This window comes from Chinchilla lanigera, unplaced genomic scaffold (genome assembly GCF_000276665.1).
Source record: "Chinchilla lanigera isolate Chin_1 unplaced genomic scaffold, ChiLan1.0 scaffold00100, whole genome shotgun sequence".
NCBI classification, from domain to species: domain Eukaryota; kingdom Metazoa; phylum Chordata; class Mammalia; order Rodentia; family Chinchillidae; genus Chinchilla; species Chinchilla lanigera.
The window spans coordinates 2,254,913-2,276,206 of NW_004955501.1; the positions used below are offsets into that span (position 1 = coordinate 2,254,913).

The 21,294-nt window shown below is 34.8% G+C and overlaps 1 protein-coding gene across 1 annotated transcript in view; it reads left to right on the forward strand.

The window, feature by feature from the left end:
* Positions 1-21,294, forward strand: part of Stag1 (stromal antigen 1) — a gene marked incomplete in the record, with an annotated part of 394,726 nt that overhangs the window by 184,299 nt on the left and 189,133 nt on the right. Inside the window, 1 exon segment of the mRNA XM_013505748.1 lies at positions 8,738-8,814. Coding sequence (XP_013361202.1) covers positions 8,738-8,814 — 77 coding nt within the window.

Genomic DNA, 21,294 nt, shown 5'->3' on the forward strand with positions numbered 1-21,294 from the left:
TGCTTTCATTATATCCCACAGATTCTGGTAAATTGTATTTACATTTTCATTTGTGTGTAGGTATTTCTTAATTTCTTATTTAATTTCTTCTGTGACCCATTGGTGTTCAGGAGGTTGTTTAATTTCCAAGTGTTTATGGAGTTTTTGGAGTTCCTTTTTGTCATTAATTTCCAATTCCATTGCACTGTGGTCAGATAATATGCATGGGATAATTTCAGTTCTTTTGCATTTTGGAAGGTATGCTCTATGGGCTAGAATGTGGTCTGTTTTAGAGAAAGACCCATGTGCAGCTGAGAAAAATGTGCATTCTGATATTGTCAGGTGGAACATTCTGTATACATCTACTAAGTTTCTTTGTTTGCCTCTTTGGTTCAGATCTGTTATTTCCTTGCTGATTTTTTTTGTCCAGTTGACGTATCTTTTTGTGTCAGTGGGGTGTTAAGGTCCCCTGTTACAAGAGCGGTATTAATTATATGGGTTTTCATGCCTGTAAAGATTTGTCCTATATAACTTGGGGTTCCGATATTTGGTGTATACATGTTTATGATGGTTATCTCATCCTTTTGCAGTTTTCCCCTGAGAAGTACGTAGTGACCTTCTTTATCTCTTTTGATTGTTGTGGGTTTGAAGTTTACATTGTCTGCAAACACAATAGCTACACCTGCTTTATTCTGGGTTCCTGTTGCGTGGAGGATTGTTTTCCATCGTTTGACTTTCAGTGTATTGATTTCCTTTTGAGTGAAATGTGTTTCCTATATACAGCATATCATTGACTTTTGTTTTTAATCCACTCTGCCAATCTGTTTCTTTTGACTGGTGAATTGAGGCCATTTACATTTATGGTTATAACTGATACGTGTTGATTTATCATTGTCATGTTATTTTCTTGCATTGGTTTCCTACTTGTTCTACCTGTTTACTTGCTTGCTCTTTTTGACGGTTCCTTTCTACTGTTATTCTTGAAATTGCTGTCAGATTCTTCTCTGTCTAGAATATCTTTTAGTTCTCTTTGCAAAGCTGGTTTGGCCCTCATGAAGTTCTTCAGTTGTTCTTTGTCGTGGAAATATTTTATTTCCCTGTTGAACTTGAGGGATAGTTTGGCAGGGTACATCAGTCTTGGTGAGAAGCTGTTCTGTCTTAGGACCTGTAGTACTTCGCTCCAAACTCTTCTCAGTTGGATGGTTTGTACTGAGAAGTCTGCCGTGATTCTGATTGGCTTTCCTTTATAGGTAATCTGTTTCTTTTCTCTAGCAGCTTTTAATATTCTGTTCTTTTGCTGGAGATCTGGAAACTTGACTATTCTATGTCTGGGTGTAGTTTTATTTTTGGTTGTGGTTGGTTGCAGTTGAATATGCCTCATTTACCTGTATATCAGGTTATGTTTCCATACTTGGGAAATTTTCTGCTATTATTTCTGCAAATATTCTTTTTATGTCATTTGTGTTGCCTCCTGCTATTGCATTGACTCCTATAAGTCGTACATTGTTCCTCTTTGCCTCATCTTGCAGCTGTTGAATTGATTTTTCGTGGATCTTTGTTGATTTTAAGAGATCATTTAACGTTTCTATCCATTGCCTTTGTTCTGCTATTTTCTTATATGTTTCTTCTTCAGACGTTTTTAGCAGTTCTTTCATTATTATTGTTGTTTCATTTTTTGCCTGGGAGATTATTTCTGGTCTGATCTCTTCCCATGACCTTGTGGAGTTGTTTCTTTACTTCCATTGCAGTCATTTCAGCAATTTCAGGTGTGTGTTTTTGTTTTTGTTTTCCCGGTTCCAGGAATCAAACTCACGACCTTGTGCTTGGTAGGGAGGCGCTGTGCAGCTGAGCTAAATCCCCAGCCCCTTCAGGCATGTGTTTACCAAGTTCTCCTATGCGATGTCTCCTGGACTTGCTCTGAGTGGGGTGGAGTTCTGGGATTGTGTTTTAGTCCTTCATCTTGTCATGTTGATACCAGATGCAGAAAGCTCAGCTTCCCTCTTCAATAGCTGCACAGCTAAGACCGCTAGTGTCCCTAGTTTTCCTGTTGGTCAGGTTTGCCTCTCAGTGTCCGCGGAAAAGCACTACTTAGTCTAGGGTTTTCTAGCAGTTGTTAATTTGTATCTAGTTATCCCAGGTCTCATACATGGGCATTGCTGTCAGCTGATGGCTGACCATCTGACCCAGCAGTCCCTTGCAATTCAGGGCATGTGCACGGCTCAGACCGGGTTGCACTGGTGTGACAATCCCAGTCCAGTGAACCTATGTCCCCAGGCAGTTTAGGGTCCAGGCAAAACCCAGACACGAACTGCAGGGTCCACAGTTTGTGAACCACCTGATTCTGTGTCTCCAGTCAGTTCAGGACACATACAGGAACCAGATGCTGGATGGATGGACAGCAATCACTGACTGCCCATACCTGCGCTTCCCCAGGGGTCCAGGGTGCAAGTAAAACATGTACTTGACCTGCAGCACCAGCAGCTCTTGTAGCACTCACTCCCTCGGTGCAGGGCGGGCCCACACACGAACCTCGGTGAGAGCCCTCCCTGGGGCTTCTGAGTAAGGAATCCCTGTCTGCCGTGGGTTCATGGAGGGCAGAGACCCAAACTGTAATGTTGGCGGGGTCCTGTGTTACCTGCTGTGCCCTCAGGAAGTAGATGGGAAATACCTGGCTCTCTCTGCAACTTTCAGCTGGGAACCGTGGTGCGAGCTGGTCGCAGCCCGCCTGGTTCTGCTTCTTAGTCAGTTCTTGACGTGCACAGAAGCCAGACCTTGAACATTCACAGTTAACAATATTGTATGCCTAAAAATCTGTTGACTTTTAAATAAAATACCTATATTTTTAAGATTGAGGAAGTTTTATTGTATAGAAGAACTAAATAGATAGGAAAAATACCACATTCTTTGGTATTTTGCATGTGATACTAGAACAGTAAAATGACATTAGGTAACAACAAAGAATTATCAATGAAGTATGGATTTCACTTATCAATAGTGTTATCAGTATTGCTACACTAATGTTATAAAGTAACAATAGGGTTGAGTAGGTGTCTTGTGAGGACTCTGTACCATATTTGTAACTTTTTTGTCTATTGTATGAAAATGTAGTCAAGGAAAATTCCTTGACACTGATATACTGATCTTGCCATGTAGTTTTATTCTCATCAATCATATAAACATTTGGTAAAATAGAAAAAGTTAGGCTGTGCAAAAGAGGGTGTTGTTTAACTTCCATATTATCTAATTTGCATAGTTTCTGTGGATCCATGCGTATTGAGAGTTATTACTGAGAATATTTACTTACTCCTTTTGTATTATTTTCTTGTTGCTGATTTTCTCTCTCTTTTTTTCTTTTCCTTTTGCTTAGCTGCTCATCCTGCCAAATATATTCATTGTTTTTGACTTACTAATATTGTTGTCTTCATTGTCTCTTTCTAGAATATAATTGATAAGTTTTTATAATGTTGATTTGGTCATGAATTTCTTGAGGTGTTCCTTCTCATGGAAATTCATTATTTTTCCATGTTTTGAAGGAAAGTTTTATAGGATACATAAGTCTGTGTTGGAAGTTGTTGTCTTTTAAGACTTGAAAAGCTTCACTTCAAGCCCTCCTGGCCTTGTGTCGAGATGTCTGCTGTGATTCTGATAGGGTTACCCTTTTATGTGATTCATTACCTTTCTCTAACAGCTTATAAGACTTCTGTAACCCTTTGATGAACTTCTGGCACTTTGAATGTAAAGAGGTTGCAGAGAGGTTCTCTTTTGTTCCTGGCTATTTGGTGTTTTGTATGTGTCATTTGCATGTTTATTTCTTTCCCTATATTTTCTAAGTTTTCTACTATTATTTCTATGAACTTTTTTAATGGGATTTGTGTTGTCCTCTGATTTTTTGCTTATTCCAGTTATTGTTAGATTAGTCTTTGAGTCATCTAGTAGCTATTGGATCCATTTTTCGTGTTCTCTTGTTTTAATGTGTGTTTGAATAGTTTGTCTTTGAAGGCATTGTTTTCTACTTTCGAAGTTCTTTCTTCGTGTTGGTCACTTTTGCTGCTGACATATGATTCTGTATTTAATCCCTTGAATTTTTAATTGAGACCCTTTCTTTGAACTCTTAACTTTCTGGTAAATTGGTCATTCATGTTTTACATCATCTTGTCAGTACATCTAGCTTTTTGTTGGTATCTTCTGACAGCTCCTGCATCTTTTGAGCTATTCATTTCATTACCTGTTGAGTTATAATTATTGATCATGCTGAGTACCTCTTCGATCTGTTTTTAATATCCTCTGTTATCCTTCCAAGTAGGTTCCTTACACCATTGTACCCTTTGGTTCCCCCTGGATTGAATTCTTTAGAGTTGGGAATTAGGGGAGAGATTTTGTTTCCTTCTTATGTGTCTATTGTTTTCTTGTTTTGTTTTGTTTTGTGCTGAGTTTTGTGGATACTTATAGTCTAAGGACTTTGTTGCTTGGGCAGAGATCACTTCAGTTTTGTTAAGTGATAATACTTTGCATGGGGCTGACTACAATCCTTTGCCATAACTCCAAGATTCAACCACCTTGGTTAACTTGGGAGGGGAGAATGCAGTGTAGTTAACCCAAATACCAAGGTCTCTGTGAATGTACTCCAGTATTCTTAACGTCACAAAGGTAATAGGAGTGTTAGCTTACAGAGAAATAGCAACAATTATGTGATCCTGTTAATATCAAGCAAATTAGCTATAATATTATTGTCCAGGACAAATTGAACATTAACATACCATAACAACTAATTGTGTACCGCCCTTAATCCTAGAGAGGAAATATGCAATTACATTGTAAAATATTAAAACATGACTTATAGTTAACATGTACTAAATGTTAATGCTGTATATCTGCAAATGGTAGAAAAGAATTCAAAGTAATTTTACAGAGTGTGTTTACTAACTATGAAAAGATTAACAAAGCTTTATCCTTATATTAGTAAAGATAGAGTTTCAGAATGGGGAATGCAAGAGGGAAATTGAAACTTTAAACACTTTGATGTGGGAAAAAGAAGAGAGCAGTGGTACAGTGATCTTACTGGGTAGTAGAAACATGTTTATAAAAGTAGATAAAGATAAAAAAAAATCCTGAGAAATAGAGGATAAACTAAAAAGACAAAAGAAAGACATTATATACAGAGGTTAAAAAAAAAATTAAAAGGGAGAAGACAAAAAATAGACATAAGGAAAAGTAAGAAGCAAGGAATTCTTTGAATTCTTTGAAGCATTTTACTACCTTGACTTCTCATGATTCCTGTGGTTTTCTATTGAGTGCTATAGATCAATTGAGCTGGAAGCCTCTACAGCTATAGTAGCAATACCATTGGATTATGTAGAGAAAACAACTACTGGTAATATCAGTCTTCAAAGATCCAGTCATATATGGATATATAATATAGAGGTTCTTTAGCAAGTTTTCTATTGTGTTAATAACTTCAGATTACAAAACATTAGTAATGATACTGAAAGAGTTGGGAACAATGCATTTAAAAACATAATTGAAAGCATTGTCAGGGTTGATAAGTAGTCCTTCTTATACTCTCCCTTTTAGCTTTAAAGATGTTTATCATTGGTTTTCCTTATATGAGAAACCCAACATATAAATAATTTAAGGAGCAAAATAAAACATAGATTATAGGACACAGAGACTGAAAATGGCATATCAGGAAACTTGCTGAAATGCTTATTAGAGGCCTGATTCTTTTACCATATTACTGATGCATCACTGAACACCTCTATTAGTGTATTTCATCTGATGGACTTCTCCTTCAAGTTTCCTTCCTATGGTTGGGTTTTTGTTTGCACTTGTCCAACATGCTTGTCCAAATATGTAGACCTTGGTGATTGTCTTCCAAGTTTCTAATGAGTTCTGTTGCTTCTTCCTCATGATGGTTAGTCTTAAAATTCTTTTAAAGTAGGAATTTCTCCAGAAATTAGGAATGATATTTCTAAGAAATCTTACTAATTTTGTTACTATTTACCAGATAATACCATACAGCCATTTAGTATTTCTTCTATGGTTCAGGATTTGTGATCAGCTTAGTTTGGGGAAATTTCTTTGCTTGTACTTCAAGGCAGAAAGATTGAACCATATACCTTGTAATTGTTTTATTACGGTATAGATGTTTGAAATCTGTTTACTGTCGATTTATTATAATATAGATTTACTTAACTTTAAGTTCTGAATTTCAGACCAATATTTTCTCTAATCCTTTAAAATATACTGTTACCATGCACATAAAGATTTATTCTTAACTTTTTGCGTGTTAACTTCTGTATGTGTACCAGAGCTTGAACATTTTAATCATTTAAAAATCTAGTTTTAGTTCATTTCAATACTCATAAATGTAATTTTATCCACAGGGCTGATATGTGGGTGATGAGTTTTTGAGAGATAGGTTTTAGGTTTTTGTGCATGACGAACAAAGAAGTGGACATTATATACAGAGCAGTAAGGAAGATGCAGCTAAATTTCATGAAGCTAATGGGGAAAGATAGGCGCAGAGTGAGTGGGTTCATGCCAGCAGAAAGGAAAAATAGCACAAGTGGGGACAGAAATGGCACCAGCCCGCAGGAAGAAATGAGTAGACATGGAATAAGTTGTGTTTAAAGATTTGAAAATGTGCACTTCACCTAGGGTACCTCCCATTGGGTCTTTCACTCATGATTGGCAATATGATTGACAGGCATTATGATATAATTGAACCATCTCAATTATATCAACTGTGTATATCCTTTTCCATAATTCACTTGGTTATAATTGGATGTGTGACATGCAGTCCATATGTATGAATCTTTAACAAGTTCCAAGTGAGGAAAGGTCACATAGGTCATGCTGATGGATCTAAAAATACATGTGTCCTGGCCTGGAATTTTAGTAATTTCCTGGGGTCTTTTCTGTTTTTAACTTTGCCTCACTTAGAACAAAGGTCAGAGGGGGTTTGTTCTGGGGCAGTGCCCAAATTCAGGTGAGTGGAGGGGGAGTGGTCTCTTAGCCCCAATTGTACTGTCTGTATTAGTGCCAGAAAACAACTCCTGGAAATTATGTTTCTATTTATGGGAATCTATTTCAACTTAATAAAATAATTCAATGCCCAAATTTAAATTTTGTTTCATTTGGGTGAGTTGTTTAGGAGTATTTGCCAGAAAGTTAATTTTATTTGTGATGGTAATTGAATATAGATTTCCCATTTATTCTTAAAAAATCTTTGCAAGACAAAAGTTGTATTGTCATGCATAAAAAACCTTCAGTACTGTTTTTTCCATAAGGTAAAAATCAATATAAAATTTTCCATTTTAAGAAGTTACATGTTTGGTTGTGTGTGTGTGGCTGGTTGCTTTGTTCGGTTTTGGTTTTTTGAGACAGGGTCTCACTGTATAATTTAGGCTGGCCTTTAATACATGCTGATCTTCCTGCCCCAGCCTCCCAAGTGATAGGATTAGAGGCATCTGCCACATGCTTTGCAAGAAGTTGCATGTTTAAACAAAATCTTAAAAAAACACATCAAAATAAAACATTTTTTTCTTTTCCCCCAACTACTGTCCTAGACCATCTCACATCTATACCTGGATATAGGGAATTACCTATTCATGGTACTTAATATATTCACCATTCTAAAAATGATCTTGGAGTCTTAATCTTAGCAGTTGTTTGACTTGAGGATGTTGTGTTTAATAAACATTTGAAAGTGCACCCTAATTATGAGGCCACTATTCTCTGTTCCTACAGTTGACTTTGAACTTTATTTCTGTTTCTTTAAATTGTACTGATTTTCTAATTCAGTCTTTCAATCTCAGCAACTCTTTTTTATCAATATAATGATAAAATCTATACAACCGTATTTGAGATAAAATAAAATTTGAGATAAAAAGTAGTGTGAAAGGATGAAATAGAAAAGGGCTTTTTCTTTAGTCATTGATGTGTAATTACGTAGAATTTACATAGCAACTTTCAATGTTCAGGGAAAACAGACTTTAAAAATGTTCTATTAGGTTAAGGTGCATTTTGCTTTAAATTTCCAGAAGAACATTTTGATAATAAAGACTATAACAAGGAGCCATAAGGGAGATACATACTTTATCCTTGGAAGTTTTTGTTTTTTGTATTTTTGAGACAGAGCGTCACTATGTGGCTCAGGCTGTCGTTCACACTTCCTATGGAGGCCAGGATGGCTTTGAACAGGTATTGATCCTCCTGCCTCAACCTCCCAAGTGCTGTGAGATTACAGAAATCCTTGGAGATTTGAAAAACGAAGCCACCTAGCTGTCTATCTGTACAACCTCAGTAAATATTTAAATCAGTATTTATAGGGCTTTCCTTACAATGTTAATTCAATGTTTTACACTCTTTGCTCAATACTTTTATATATTTATCTAATGTATGGGATTTCTAGGGTTTAGAAAAGCCTAGAGACCTTTGAAGTTTTTAAATAAGAATTTCCACCAGGTGTGTTAGTTTGTTCATGTAATTCTAGCACTTGGGAGGCTGAGGCAGAAGATTCCCCACTAGTTCCAGGCCAACCTTGGCTATATAGTGAGTTCCAGGCTAATCTAAACTACACGGCCAGACCCTGTGTCCAAAAAAACATTTTTTTTTTCTTTAGAATAGTTGGTGTAAGAATTAGAGGAGGAGAGTGGAACCCAAAAGGCTTTATACAACTTTCAAAAAATGGTCAGATTAAGCTTAATGTTTAACATGAGATAGATAAAGATTAACTGTAAAATCTGTTGTTTCACAGGTACTGTGAGAATAGAGATGTTTCGAAATATGCAGAATGCAGAAATCATCAGAAAAATGACTGAAGAATTTGATGAGGTATAGCATTCCAATATTTGTCAAACTGCCTACTTTTAAATGGTTAATATGTTAATTTCAAGTTTTGTTTTGATTTGGTGTTCAGTATGAGACAAGATTATTTCTTCTTTTTATAAAAGTTGGTGCTACTAAATCCAAACTTAATAGTCTTCAGAGATTTGATTATATTGTGTGGTGGTAGCATTGAATAATGATTGATGACTGATAAGGACAAAGAAAATGGTACTAGGTGGAAGTTGAGTGTTGGCATTCATTGTGGAAGACTTACTTAAATTCTCAAATTTATTAATGCATTTCCAATGTTTATCTGTTTTGTGGAATGCTAGTCCCATTAAATACTTGGGAGAAAAAGAAAGATGTGGAGGGCAAAGAAATCTAAGCAGGGTTACATAATACCTGCCTTAGTGATTACAAAGCACATTATCTTATTGAAAGTTCTTAGAAATCTTAATGGAGGAAAAACCTGGTTATCTTTAACCCAGAGTTTCTCAGAATTATTTCATATGAAATTTCCCTGCTTTCAAACACCTCAACCCCCAGTCATGACCACAAGCTTGTGTTTGGGACTTTCTACCTTGTAATTTTCACTTAGAATATGTGTTTTCTTCACTTTGTTTTCACATAATAATCACCTTTCCTATATTCACTGAAATGTTGTCTCAAGTACTTTTATACTGATTGTATTTTTGTTTTGGGGGTTTTTTTTTTGGTACCGGGAATCAAACTGAGGACCTTGCACTTGCCAGGCAGGCGCTTGTGCCACTGAGCTATATCCCTGGCCCTATAGTGATTGTAAATGCTAAAACATTTTCAGTTTTATTTCTGTATTGTACTTCTGGTGAACTGAAGTTACATGCATTAAGCCACTACTAATTCCACTTTTAATATTCTGCCTTTTGATTTAAGATTTCTATTTTCTGGTACATTTTTTTTTTCTTGACTTGCAACACCAGAAGATTGCCTTTTTTCTAGATCAGCTTTTAGGGGGTGGGCTCAGCCTTGTCATTATTAAATTCAGGTGATTAGATTAACTCACGTTAAAATAATGCTTCAATACAGACAACACATCTATGTCTTTCTCATCAGGTATTTACCTTTACTCTAGCAGCTCAGACCAAAAATATTTTAGATGTGGTTTTTCACAGAAACATACTCCTACTGGCTTTCAAACTATTTTGTTTACATTCCATAGGAGCTAGAGGAGAACCTTACATTGTGACCGAAGTATAAAATATGCTCACAATTCCTTGTCTTCAGTTTTATAATCCAAAAAGCCTCTGAAATGCCATAGGATTCTTTTGCTTTTTTTAGAGAAGGTCTTTCTGTATAGTTCAGGCTTCCCTTGAAGTCCCTGTGTACCACAGGCTGGCCTCAAAATTCATGGGGATCCTTCTGCCTCAGCCTCCCAAATGCTGGGATTACAGGCATGCACCACTGCACCTGCCTTAAAAGATTTATTTTTCAATCCATCTAGTGGCGAAACCTCACTTTAACTTAGATGAGGTTACATACACGTTTAATTTTTCAAAGTCAGTTTAAATATATCTATGTTGTTTGTGAAATGTTATGTTCTATTTTTATAACAAATATCTGAGATAACGCATTAGGCAATGGATATGTTTTAGCTTACAATTTTGGATGTCCTAGTTCATAATCTATTGGCTCTGTTGATTTTGGAGCCTGTGGAGCAGAATGCTAACCTTATGGTAGGTTAAGGCACCCGTATCTATTTTGAGGGCATATTCCCAGTGACCCAAGACCTCCCAATAACACCACTTAGGGGAGCAAGTCATTTTGGACTTTGAGCGGAATTCTAGATCCAAACTGTAGCATCTATTAATGTTCTTGATTACCCTAGACTCCATTGGGGTTGTAAGGAATATAAGACAGATTAAGGTGTGATTGGTAGCTTTATTGACCAGCTGTCAGATTGACTCTACCATGCCAGGCTTGTAAGACAGGTGACTCAGATCCTAGGTGAAAAGTAGTAAGAATTGTACTATGCACTAAACATGCAATAGAAATACTATTAAGAGTTTAAGCTGGTAGCTGCCAAACTTTCCTGAACATTAGCATTCCTTACCCATCTTTAAAAACTATGGATAAATGGCTCCTTCTCACATCTTCCAGACATTCTAATTAATTTGTAAAATGTGACCAGAGAATAGGAAGTTTTAAAAGTTCACTAGGTAATTCTAATGTCTACCAAATTTGGAAACTATTGGTGTAAAGGAAATTTAAAAAAAAATAAGAATTAAGTTATCAAAACCATTAACATACAAGAATAGGTTAGTGGGAAAGAAAACTAAAGTATGCTGTAAAACACTGTGATAAGAAATCATTACTTTTGTAGTGTTACTTAAATAACTAGAAGAAGATGAAAAATTCAGAGAAATGACAATAACACTTAAATTTTTTTGTGAATATTGTCAAATATTGTGTTATAGTGAAGTGTCTTGGTTACTTTTCTCTTGTTGCTGAGACAAAATACCCAACACCCAAAATTAATGAAGGAAACATTTATTTTAGCTCACAGTTTGTGGAGGTTGCAGTCCATACTTGGGTGGCTCCAAGGCAGAGTGGCACCTGGCATAGGGTAACTGTTCATGGTGGGGGGAAAGCAGCAAAAACAGCAAGAGCAAAATGGGGGAGCAGTGGCAAGCAGTATCTTTTCCTCCCTTACATTGTATGCAAACTGTCAGTCCCAGGGCTGGTGTAGCACTCACACCATAATCCCAGCATTGGACCATGAATCAGTCATAAACTGTAGAAGCTGCCCCATGACTGCATGAGGCTTTGAGGGGACATTCGGACACAAGCCATAATATGAAGGAATAGTTAATCATTACCAAAAGTGATAATGACTTACATAACAGATGAAATTATTCAAAAGCATTTGTTTCATATTTCTACCTTGGGGGGGGGGGGTTACTGGGAATCAAACTCAGGATTTTGCTCTTGCCAGGCAGGCATTTGTGCCCGTGAACTATATCCCCAGCTTTGTTTCATATTTCTAAATGTTTTGTTTTCAGTATTTGAGTTAGTGGCTTAAACAAAGAAATCTTTAAAAAAATCACCATTCTAATTCTTTTCCTTTTAATTCTATAAGAACACAGTTTATGATAATTTGTTTAAAACAGAATTATTTATCAGATGTCTTTTAAGATTATCTGTTTTATCTTCAATCACTTACACATTTTGCTACTTTGTATGCACACATGAAATTGGATTAAATGCTTGTATATTGCTAAATATACTATATTATGTTTCTTTTTCCATCAAATTGTATCATTTAGTTTCTCCAAGATGGGAGAGGTTACTTTTTGTAAATTGTATTTTCTTGTAATATTTTAAAAGATCTAATGACAAAAACCTTTGGATTCTGAGAGTCCAGAACAATGTCCAATTCTCTGTAATCATTCAGATTTTATTGGTATAAATACATTGTATGAAATGATGGTCAGAAAACAAACAAAAAAGAAGTATGGCAAGGCGTTAGAATGAACCTGTTTGGATTCTGAAAAAGATGGTATGAAAGTATGATTTTGCCTGAAAAGTATACTTTAGTTCCTATTTTTGTAACATACAAATTATGTTTGTTAATAACTTTTTAAAGCCCTGCAAACCTACCCATAGCCAAGAGTGCTGTGTATTATAAATATCAGTTTAATTTAGAAATAAATTAATTCCCAGAGCAGTCTCTGGTTCTTGTGTGTGTGTGTGTGTGTGTGTGTGTGTGTGTGTGTGTAAAATTCTTATTGGAATCACCCTTCAGGAGCTAAGATTTCTTCCCCAGGTTTTTGGAGTTATATTTCCACTTATAAACTCTTAGGTTTGTTTCCCTAATGTCAAGTGGCGTAATTTTCATATATTTATAGGTAAGCATATGTCAGGAAATTTTTGTCACAGTATATTCAATGGATTAATTTAGTCTTTTTAATTTTAAATTGTGAATTTTTTGTGTTACTTTCCTACAATGATTATAACTTAGCCTGTAGCTGTTCTAATTTCTACATATTTCATTTCCTGAATTTATTTATTGGAAAGTATACAACTTTTCATCTGTTTATCCATTTGACCATTTAATGTAATATAGTATTAAAATTTTTAGGAAGAATGAAAGTGATTAAATACTATAGAAACTCAGAAAATGTAAAAGCAATATTAACAGAGAAAAGCTCAAATAATTTCCATTTCCAAATTAAATTCTCTTTAAGTTTTTTCATTTGTACACTCCTTCAAGCAAATACTTTTCAAGGTTAGGTGTAGTAGTGTATGCTTGTAAACCCAGCACTCTGGGAAGCTGAAGCTGCAGGATGGGAAGTTTCAACCCAGCCTGGGTAATAGTTACTTAGTAAGACCCTGTCTCATACTAAAAAATGTAATGGGAATATAGCTCAATGCAAAGATCCAGAGTTCAATCCCCTGTAACACTTAAAAAAAAAAAAAAGAAAAAAGAAAAAAGCAAAGAAAAGAAAACATTTTTTTAGCCTAAAGTCTTAATAGTGGAAACGTGTGATAAGGCTGCTTTGATGTACAGTCTTACTCCGTTCTGCTAACCTTCTTTCCCATGCTTTTCCCAAAAGGCAGTTAAAGTTCTTATGAGAAGTAACTGCCTGGTGATTATTAAGACTTTTAAAAGTTGTGAACTAAGTCTGCTTTTAAAGTATCTGAATATATAAATACAAATACATGAAAATGTTTTTTAATTTTTACCTGTCATTCTTGGTGACAAGAAGACTGCCTATATAGTTCTTGTTTTTGTATTAAAGCTTAGTTTGCAAAGTATATATATGAATGATGATGAAAAACTATGGTGAATATTTAATTAAAAAAATTCTTATAGTAAAAGACATACTGCTGTTAACATGTCTCATAGTACTCCCCCTCACTTCAAATACATGATTCCATCATTCTCACCACTTGGAGTTTTTGTTTTTTTTGGTTCTTGAAGGTGTTTTGTTGTTTGTTTTCTGGTACTGGGGATAGAGCCCAGCACCTTTACACTGAATTACATTTCCAACTCACTTTCGTTTTGAGCTGGGGACTTAAAAGTTACTAAAATGCTCAGCCAGGACTTGAGTTTAAGATTTTCCTGCCAGAGTGCTAAGGTTAGAAGAGTATATGATCTTCCTGCCTCAGCCACCGAGTGCTAGGATTACTGGGCTACACTACCACACTTGGCATTCTTGCCATTTACCAGAAGCAGTTCTGGAAGTCCTTTTGTGAATGTCTTTAATTATGCAGTCATGGCCACCTTTGTGTTGTGAATCCATTCGAATCATTTGCTTTTCATGGTCATTTTAACTTGGAAAAGAGCCAGATGTTGCATGATAGACATAAACACTGTATTTTGTTCAGCTCTTATATTTATAGTACTAAATGTTCATATTATTTTGGTAATTATTCACAATAAAGTAGTCTTTGAAGGAATGATAAAGATGAGAAACAGGATAGTTTATTTTTTTATTTTTATTTTTTTATTTTAAAAAATAAGGAAAACATATTAACAGACAGACATCATTTACAAAATAGCATAAGAACAATACAATCAAAACAGTTACAGACAAAGTTGTAGGAAATTAACCATGGTTGTTGTATTATTGATATCTTCAAAGTGGTTTCTCAGGAAAACAAATAGAGACATACAGGATTGATGAAACAAGTAATCGTTAACTATAAAATATCCTGATTCAAAGGCTATGATTCCATTAAGGTTTCAAAATATCATAGGCTAATATCTCAAGATTCAGTATCCATTTAGATAAGCTCTAACACTAGTAATGGATCTTATACACTCACCTTAATCATTTGACATTTCTAAGGTCAATTTCTTAGCAGATTTTATTAGATCATCGTGACTTTAACTTTTATGGTAATCTAAGTAGAACCTCTGTAAGGATTATGAGTGCTATCACATTTCTAGTTATTCATATACGGTTACATAGTTAAGGTTTTTTCCCTGCTTTTTCTGTGCTGAGTCCTTTTTTTTTGAATGATAACATATAAATTATAAACTCTTTGAATTGATCATAAGACATTTATAATAAGTAAATAAAACAATGGGCATACCATATCCACTGTAAACCACCTTGAGTATTAAATGCTTATTACTTTTCTCCTTGGGATACCTCAGATGTCATTTGTGGCACAAAATGATCTAAAATATAGACTCAATGAGGAAGCATCCAGCTTATCATATATACCATTCATAATTAATTTCTTAATTTTAGATATGAGTAAGTAAAAATAGAAGTTCTAATATTTTTTTGAAATATATTGTTCAATTTGTGCTATATACTTCACTTTGGAGACTGCTCCAAGATGAGGAAGTAAACAGAATTTTAAAGAAAGCAGAGTTGAAATGAGAAGTACCAAAAGACAAAATTAAATAAAATAATTTGGAATGACTCAAATTATAATCTGTTTATAATGTGAAAAGTTGTAACAAAAGAAATACAACTATGAACTCTGCAGTGCAAGATAGGGAGGACAAAAACAAATACACTAAATAATAACAACAGCAAATATATACTATGTGCCAGGCACTTTTGTGGCCATTTTACATATATTTAATTCACATTTTTATGATGTTGGTCTTCAATATTATTGTTATACCAATATTACATGTGAGAAAATTGAAGCACATGGGAGTGAAGAAACTTATATATGTTCACAGAACGAGGAAATAGCAAACAAGGACCTGAACTGAGGTGCTCTAGCTCATTTCCATGCTGTTCCTCACTGTCTTATTCTACATATTGATTAATGGCAGGTTTATGATTCTAAAATGACTGAGAAGAGGACAGTCAAGAAGAATTAATTGCATTCTTTCAAGATGAACCCTTTTGGTCATATAATAAATTACTGGCTAGTTTTATTACCATCTTCTTACTACTGATCAAATGCGTTATGGAATTATATGAATTTTTAGGGCCAGTTATGCCCTAAAAATCTTTTGTACTCAAGTGTTTTGGATTGAGGAAAACATTTCCATTGCATTATGTGCGTCATCTCTTTCCTTATATGAGTTGCTTGAAATTCTGAGGCTAGGGACACTGAGGCAGGAGGATCCCAATTTGGGGGCTCTCCTGGGCAATTTAGCAGAATCCTGTCTAAAAATTTATAGAAAAACATGTTTTTAAAAAAGGCCAGGATGTAGCTCAGTGCAGAGGCCCTGGGTTCTCAGTATCAAAGGGGAGCGAGTACTTAAATTAAAAAACACTTACAAAGGAAAAGTATGATTTAGCAGTAACATTGTATGAATGCATACTAGAGTAAATCTTCATCTGGTTTAGTCATTAGCTATAGATTGGGATTATAATTACATGCTGGTAATTATAAGATTTTTATCCTTCAATTTTTTTTTAATCTCTTTGAGACAGGGTTTTGCTATGCAGTTCAAGCTGGCCTTGAACTCACTTTGTAGCCCAGGCTGGCCTTGAATTCAGAGCAGTCCTCCTGCCTCAGCCTCCCAAGTGCTGGGCTTATAGGCATGTACCATGTCGCCCGGCTTCCCTGCAATTTTAAAACACACAAAATGTGAGTTTAGAGTGATACAAGTCAGTGTTTATATTTATTAGTTATTATTAAGATCTATTATATCCCAGCAAAAGCCAGATATTAAAAATTTTGTATCTTTTTACTTATTTCAGGTATAGCATAAGTTTTGAATAAATGAAGTATTTATATGAAATAAATCTTATTTGTATTTTTCAAAATATATCTATTACATACTTAGTACAAGCTAAATTTTAATCAGGAACTGTATTTTGAGAAATAATAGTTTTAGATAATAGCTCATATTCTAGTGGGAATAGAGCTTTGTTAAACTAATTACAATACCTTGATAAATTGATAGTTTAAAAAAATGCAAGACATGGTAGGATCCTAAAGGATGAGTTATTATTCAAGGGGAAAGGGGTTTAAAAAATACTAAACCAAAGACCTGGATTAAGAGCCAGGCATAGCTGGTGCCTGTCTGTAATTCCAGCTACGCAAGAGGCTGAGGCAGAAGGATTGCTAGTTCAAGCCCAGCCTGGAGAAACTTGCCAGACCCTGTTTCAAAAATAAAAATGAAAACAAAAAGGCTAAAGATGCAGCTCAGCACTCAGGTTCTTGCTTACCATGTGTTAGTTCCTAGGTTCCCCAGTGTCCCTAACGGAGATGGGGTTAGGGGTGGTGAGAGTCGTTCACCAGAAAAGGCAAGAAAAGAGCTGATGTGAGGGAGATGAGTTTAGCATACATAGAGGAACCATGAAGCTGGGGAAAAGCAAAAAACCATGAGATCAGTACCCTTGAATACTAAACTGAGATTTGTTTTAATACTAATAAATAAGCCATACCAAAAACATTATTGTACTCCTCTAACTATGCTAGGATGGATGGGTGGATGCTGAACATTCAAAGGTTAGAAAGAGAGGGATCCTGAAAATTTAAAAACTTTTATTGCACTGACTTTTTAGTTATGGTCATTCCTAATCAATATTCGTATGACTGTGTGGGCTAAATAGCATTTGATAAGTCTTTTCAGGTTTTTTAATTTCCCAGTACTTTGGAAGTAAGAAATCTTGCCACAATTTGAAGTTACATTTAATGAAACTGATAATAAAAAGCAGTTTCTTTTATTATGTCAGTCAGCCAAAATAATCTTTATGGTTATTGTTTATTATGAAATATATATGATAGCTTAAAAACAAAAATTTAAACTATATATTTAATGATTATGTAGGCCCCTCAGAATTTTGTTTTGTAAAAATATTTTCCACTAAAGCATCTCAAGGGCAAAGAGTATATCATTTTCTTTCCTTTGATGCACAGGTCTTATGCATTGTAACTTTTTGAGGAAGAATTAAGATGCAAACCTGTCCCGGTCTTAGTGATAGCTAAATGCACAAATAAGAGTTCTACATCTTAAACATTATAATAATTCAGAGAATTGCACTGAGAATTTAGAATTCCTTTTTGATGATATCCAAAACACTGTACCCTCAGGGCTGGGGATTTAGCTCAGCAGCAAAGCGCCTGCCTGGCAAGCGCAAGGTCGTGAGTTCGGTTCCTGGTACCGGAGAAAAACCAAACCAAACAAAACAAAACAAAACTCTGTACCCTCAACAATGTTATTGTGGATAATTTAAAAGAATTTTAGGTAGGTGTCATTTGATACAGGCAAAGGAACATATGTAACATATGTGTAAGATATATAAATCTACTATCCCAAATTTGAAATGTTAGCAACACTTACTGATATTAACCTTTATATTCCCCTAATGTCATATTCCACCTAAGATTTTATTTTTTAAATTTTTAACAACTTTTGCTTATAAACCTGATGATTTGTTGTTTTCCACTCTAAAGGGAATGTTTATTAGGTTCCATGGATGAGGGTAAACAGCAGACACCTTACTTGGTGACACCTCTTTATGTAATTGACAACAGTTTGGTCTGGATATATTTAGAAGGAGTGATAGTTATAGTCCTTGTTGCTCTGATTTTATGTATTCTCATTTCTGTCTGTGGCTAAGGAAACACAAATTGCCAAAATTTATGATTAAGACCGAAACTATAAGGATATTTAAGATATCCCTTGCCATTATTTTAAAACCCATTTAATTCATTTCCCTTTGATCAAGAAATATTTGATGTCTCTTACATTCTAAGCATTGATGAAATAACAATTAAATACAACAGTTTTTTTAAAAAATCCCTGCCCTCGTACCGTTGACATTTTAGTTAAGGGAAAAGAAATAAATAAAACATTTAAATACTGTCGTATAATAGATGACAATAAAGCAGAAGAACAAAGCAGGATATTGAAAAACATCTAAAAACATGACCTGAACAGAGACTTGAAGAAGATAATATTGTAAGCTGCACACACATACCTGAGAGAAGAGAAAACCGGCAAAGGCCGAGAAGTAGTTTTACCTAGAGTATTTAAGAAATCATTCAGAAGCTGAAGTACACTGATAATTGTCTTTGACTCTGGTGTGTGCAGAGCATTTTGAAATATAAAACAGTTCCTCTATTTAGGTTTTTTCTTTCCATGACGTTAACTTTTCGACAACACCATGTTTTTCTTTATGGGATTATTTAACATGTTTTTATATCCCCTGTATTTTTATAACTGAAAGTTATGTGTAGTCTTCATTTCATGAGATTAGTTGTATAACTTTTTTCTCAGCAAATTCCATAGGTGAAATATTGTACTATATACTTCATATTGTATCAAAATATATAGCACTTAATGGTTGTCTTCTTACTGATGATGCTGAGCTTGAGCCTTTTTTAAGATAGTGACCATTGAATCTTTTTGTAAAAGTACATTTACCTTTGCATTTACCATGTCAAGTTTTGACAACCATTGACAACTTGTCATATCATGGTCTTAGGATACATTGTTGATCTTTTCCCAAGAACTTACGTTTATTGTGAATTTTGAAATCAGTATGACCTAAAGTCTAAAAATAGGATTTTCTTTTTTAAAACAGGGCAATAGGAGAGTAACAATAATTAATTCATTGCATATTGTTATCCTCAAAAGTAGTTACTCAGAGTACAAGATACAGGCATGAGATACTGTCCAAACAATAGTAGCACAAACTTTTCTATATGAATTGTTTTAGTTAAAGGGCAGCCATTTATTCTTGTCAACAAACTAGGCATTTCAAAACAAAAAATTGGGCTTCCTATTGGGTGTCAGGGGCAAAAAGGTCTTTCTTTTTTTCATGGATTAACCCACCCAGTCAATGAAACCAAAAAACAGAACAGTTTTATAAGTCAATTTAGTAAATTGATTTCTGCAGTATTTGGATGTTTATCATATTCTTCCAGTCTTTTCCATCACCATTGCTTAAACTCTCTGTGCTCTCCTTTTGTATTTTTAGATCTGTTAAAGTAGTAAGTCTCCTTTTTGTTGTTGTTGTTTTTTCTGTTTTCTACATTGCAACCAAAAATGTTTTTTTAAGATGCACATCTGTTCAAGATACTTACTTGCTCAAAATTTTTCAGTGGTCACCCCCTGCCTCTAGCATGAACTTTGAATTCTTTAGCCTTATTTATGACTCTGTGTTCTGGCCCATCTTTGTACTGGTTATCACCACAAATTCTGTTTTAGCATATCAAACTTGAATCAGTTTTGTAGTCTCATTATTGTGCTTTTGTTTATATGCCTTTACTCATTGTAATGCCTAGAATGCTTTTGTCTTTATTTCCCTTGCCCATTTGTAACTACAGAGAAGTGACTGTCCTCTGTAAGTGAATGTATCTTTACAAAACTCCTGTCATAGTACTAATTTAATTTGTATGTGTCCATCTCCTTAATCAGAGTAGAAATTTTTTGAAAGAGAAGATCCTTCTTTTGCCCATTTTTATATGCCAAGGATGTGGTTTGGTGCCAGGAACATACGTTATTCAATAAAAGTATTACTGTGTAGATGTAGGGTAGACGATTGGGTGGATGGATAGTTTCTGTTGTCTAAACAAGTGTTTTTATACAAATGTTTGGAGCAATAGTGGCACAGCAGTTCTCCCTTCTTGGTAGGGGATATATTCTAAGATGCCAGTAGATTCCTGAAAGCGCTCACAGTACCCAAACCTGTATATGCAGCTACTCCTCAACTTACAATGGGGTTATATCCTGCTAAGCCCATCACAAGTTGGAAATATTGTAGGTTGAAAATGCATTTAATAAGCTTACTCCTCATAACATCATAGCTTAGTGACACAGTACACTCTATCACTCATATATACTTGTGCTTAAGTGGCTGCCTAGGAACTGTAGTTCACTTCCACTGCATAGTATCATGAGAGTATCATACTGTATATCACTATTGTGGGTGGGAAAAAAGGAAAATTCAAAATTTGAAGTATGACTGCTTAATATTTTTCCACTATCATAAAGTTTAAAAATTACAAAGTAAGTCACTGTCAGTCATGGACCATCCATGCTATTTTTTCTTGAACATACCTGTGATAAAGTTTAACTTATAAATTAGGCATAGTAAGAGATTAATAATGAGAAATAAGGAGAACAACTGTAGTAATGTACTATAATACAAGTTGTATGAATCTCCCTTTCAACTGTCATGAGATTGTTAGCAAATGCATCATGGATACTCTGGTCTAAAGGAGGATAGATGTGGAGTAAGGTAGACAGGAGAGGCTATCACACTACTGGAAACAATTTTAAAATTATGAATTATGTATTAGAATTTGTCCCTTAATATTTTCAGACTGTAGTTAACCACAGTTTTAACTGAAACCACAGAAAGCAAAACCGCTGATGGGAGGTAGGCAATAATGTATGTATCTTTGGGTGTCTATTGAAATTAGCTCACCAGAAACGAGTATTTTACTAAAGGTAACAGCATTGTCAGCTGATCAAAAAAGCAGATCTCTTTGATTTACTCATAAAGAACACTTTTTGTTCTCATCAGATATCTGCAGTTTGTAACCAAATTGAGTTCCCAAATAATCTGT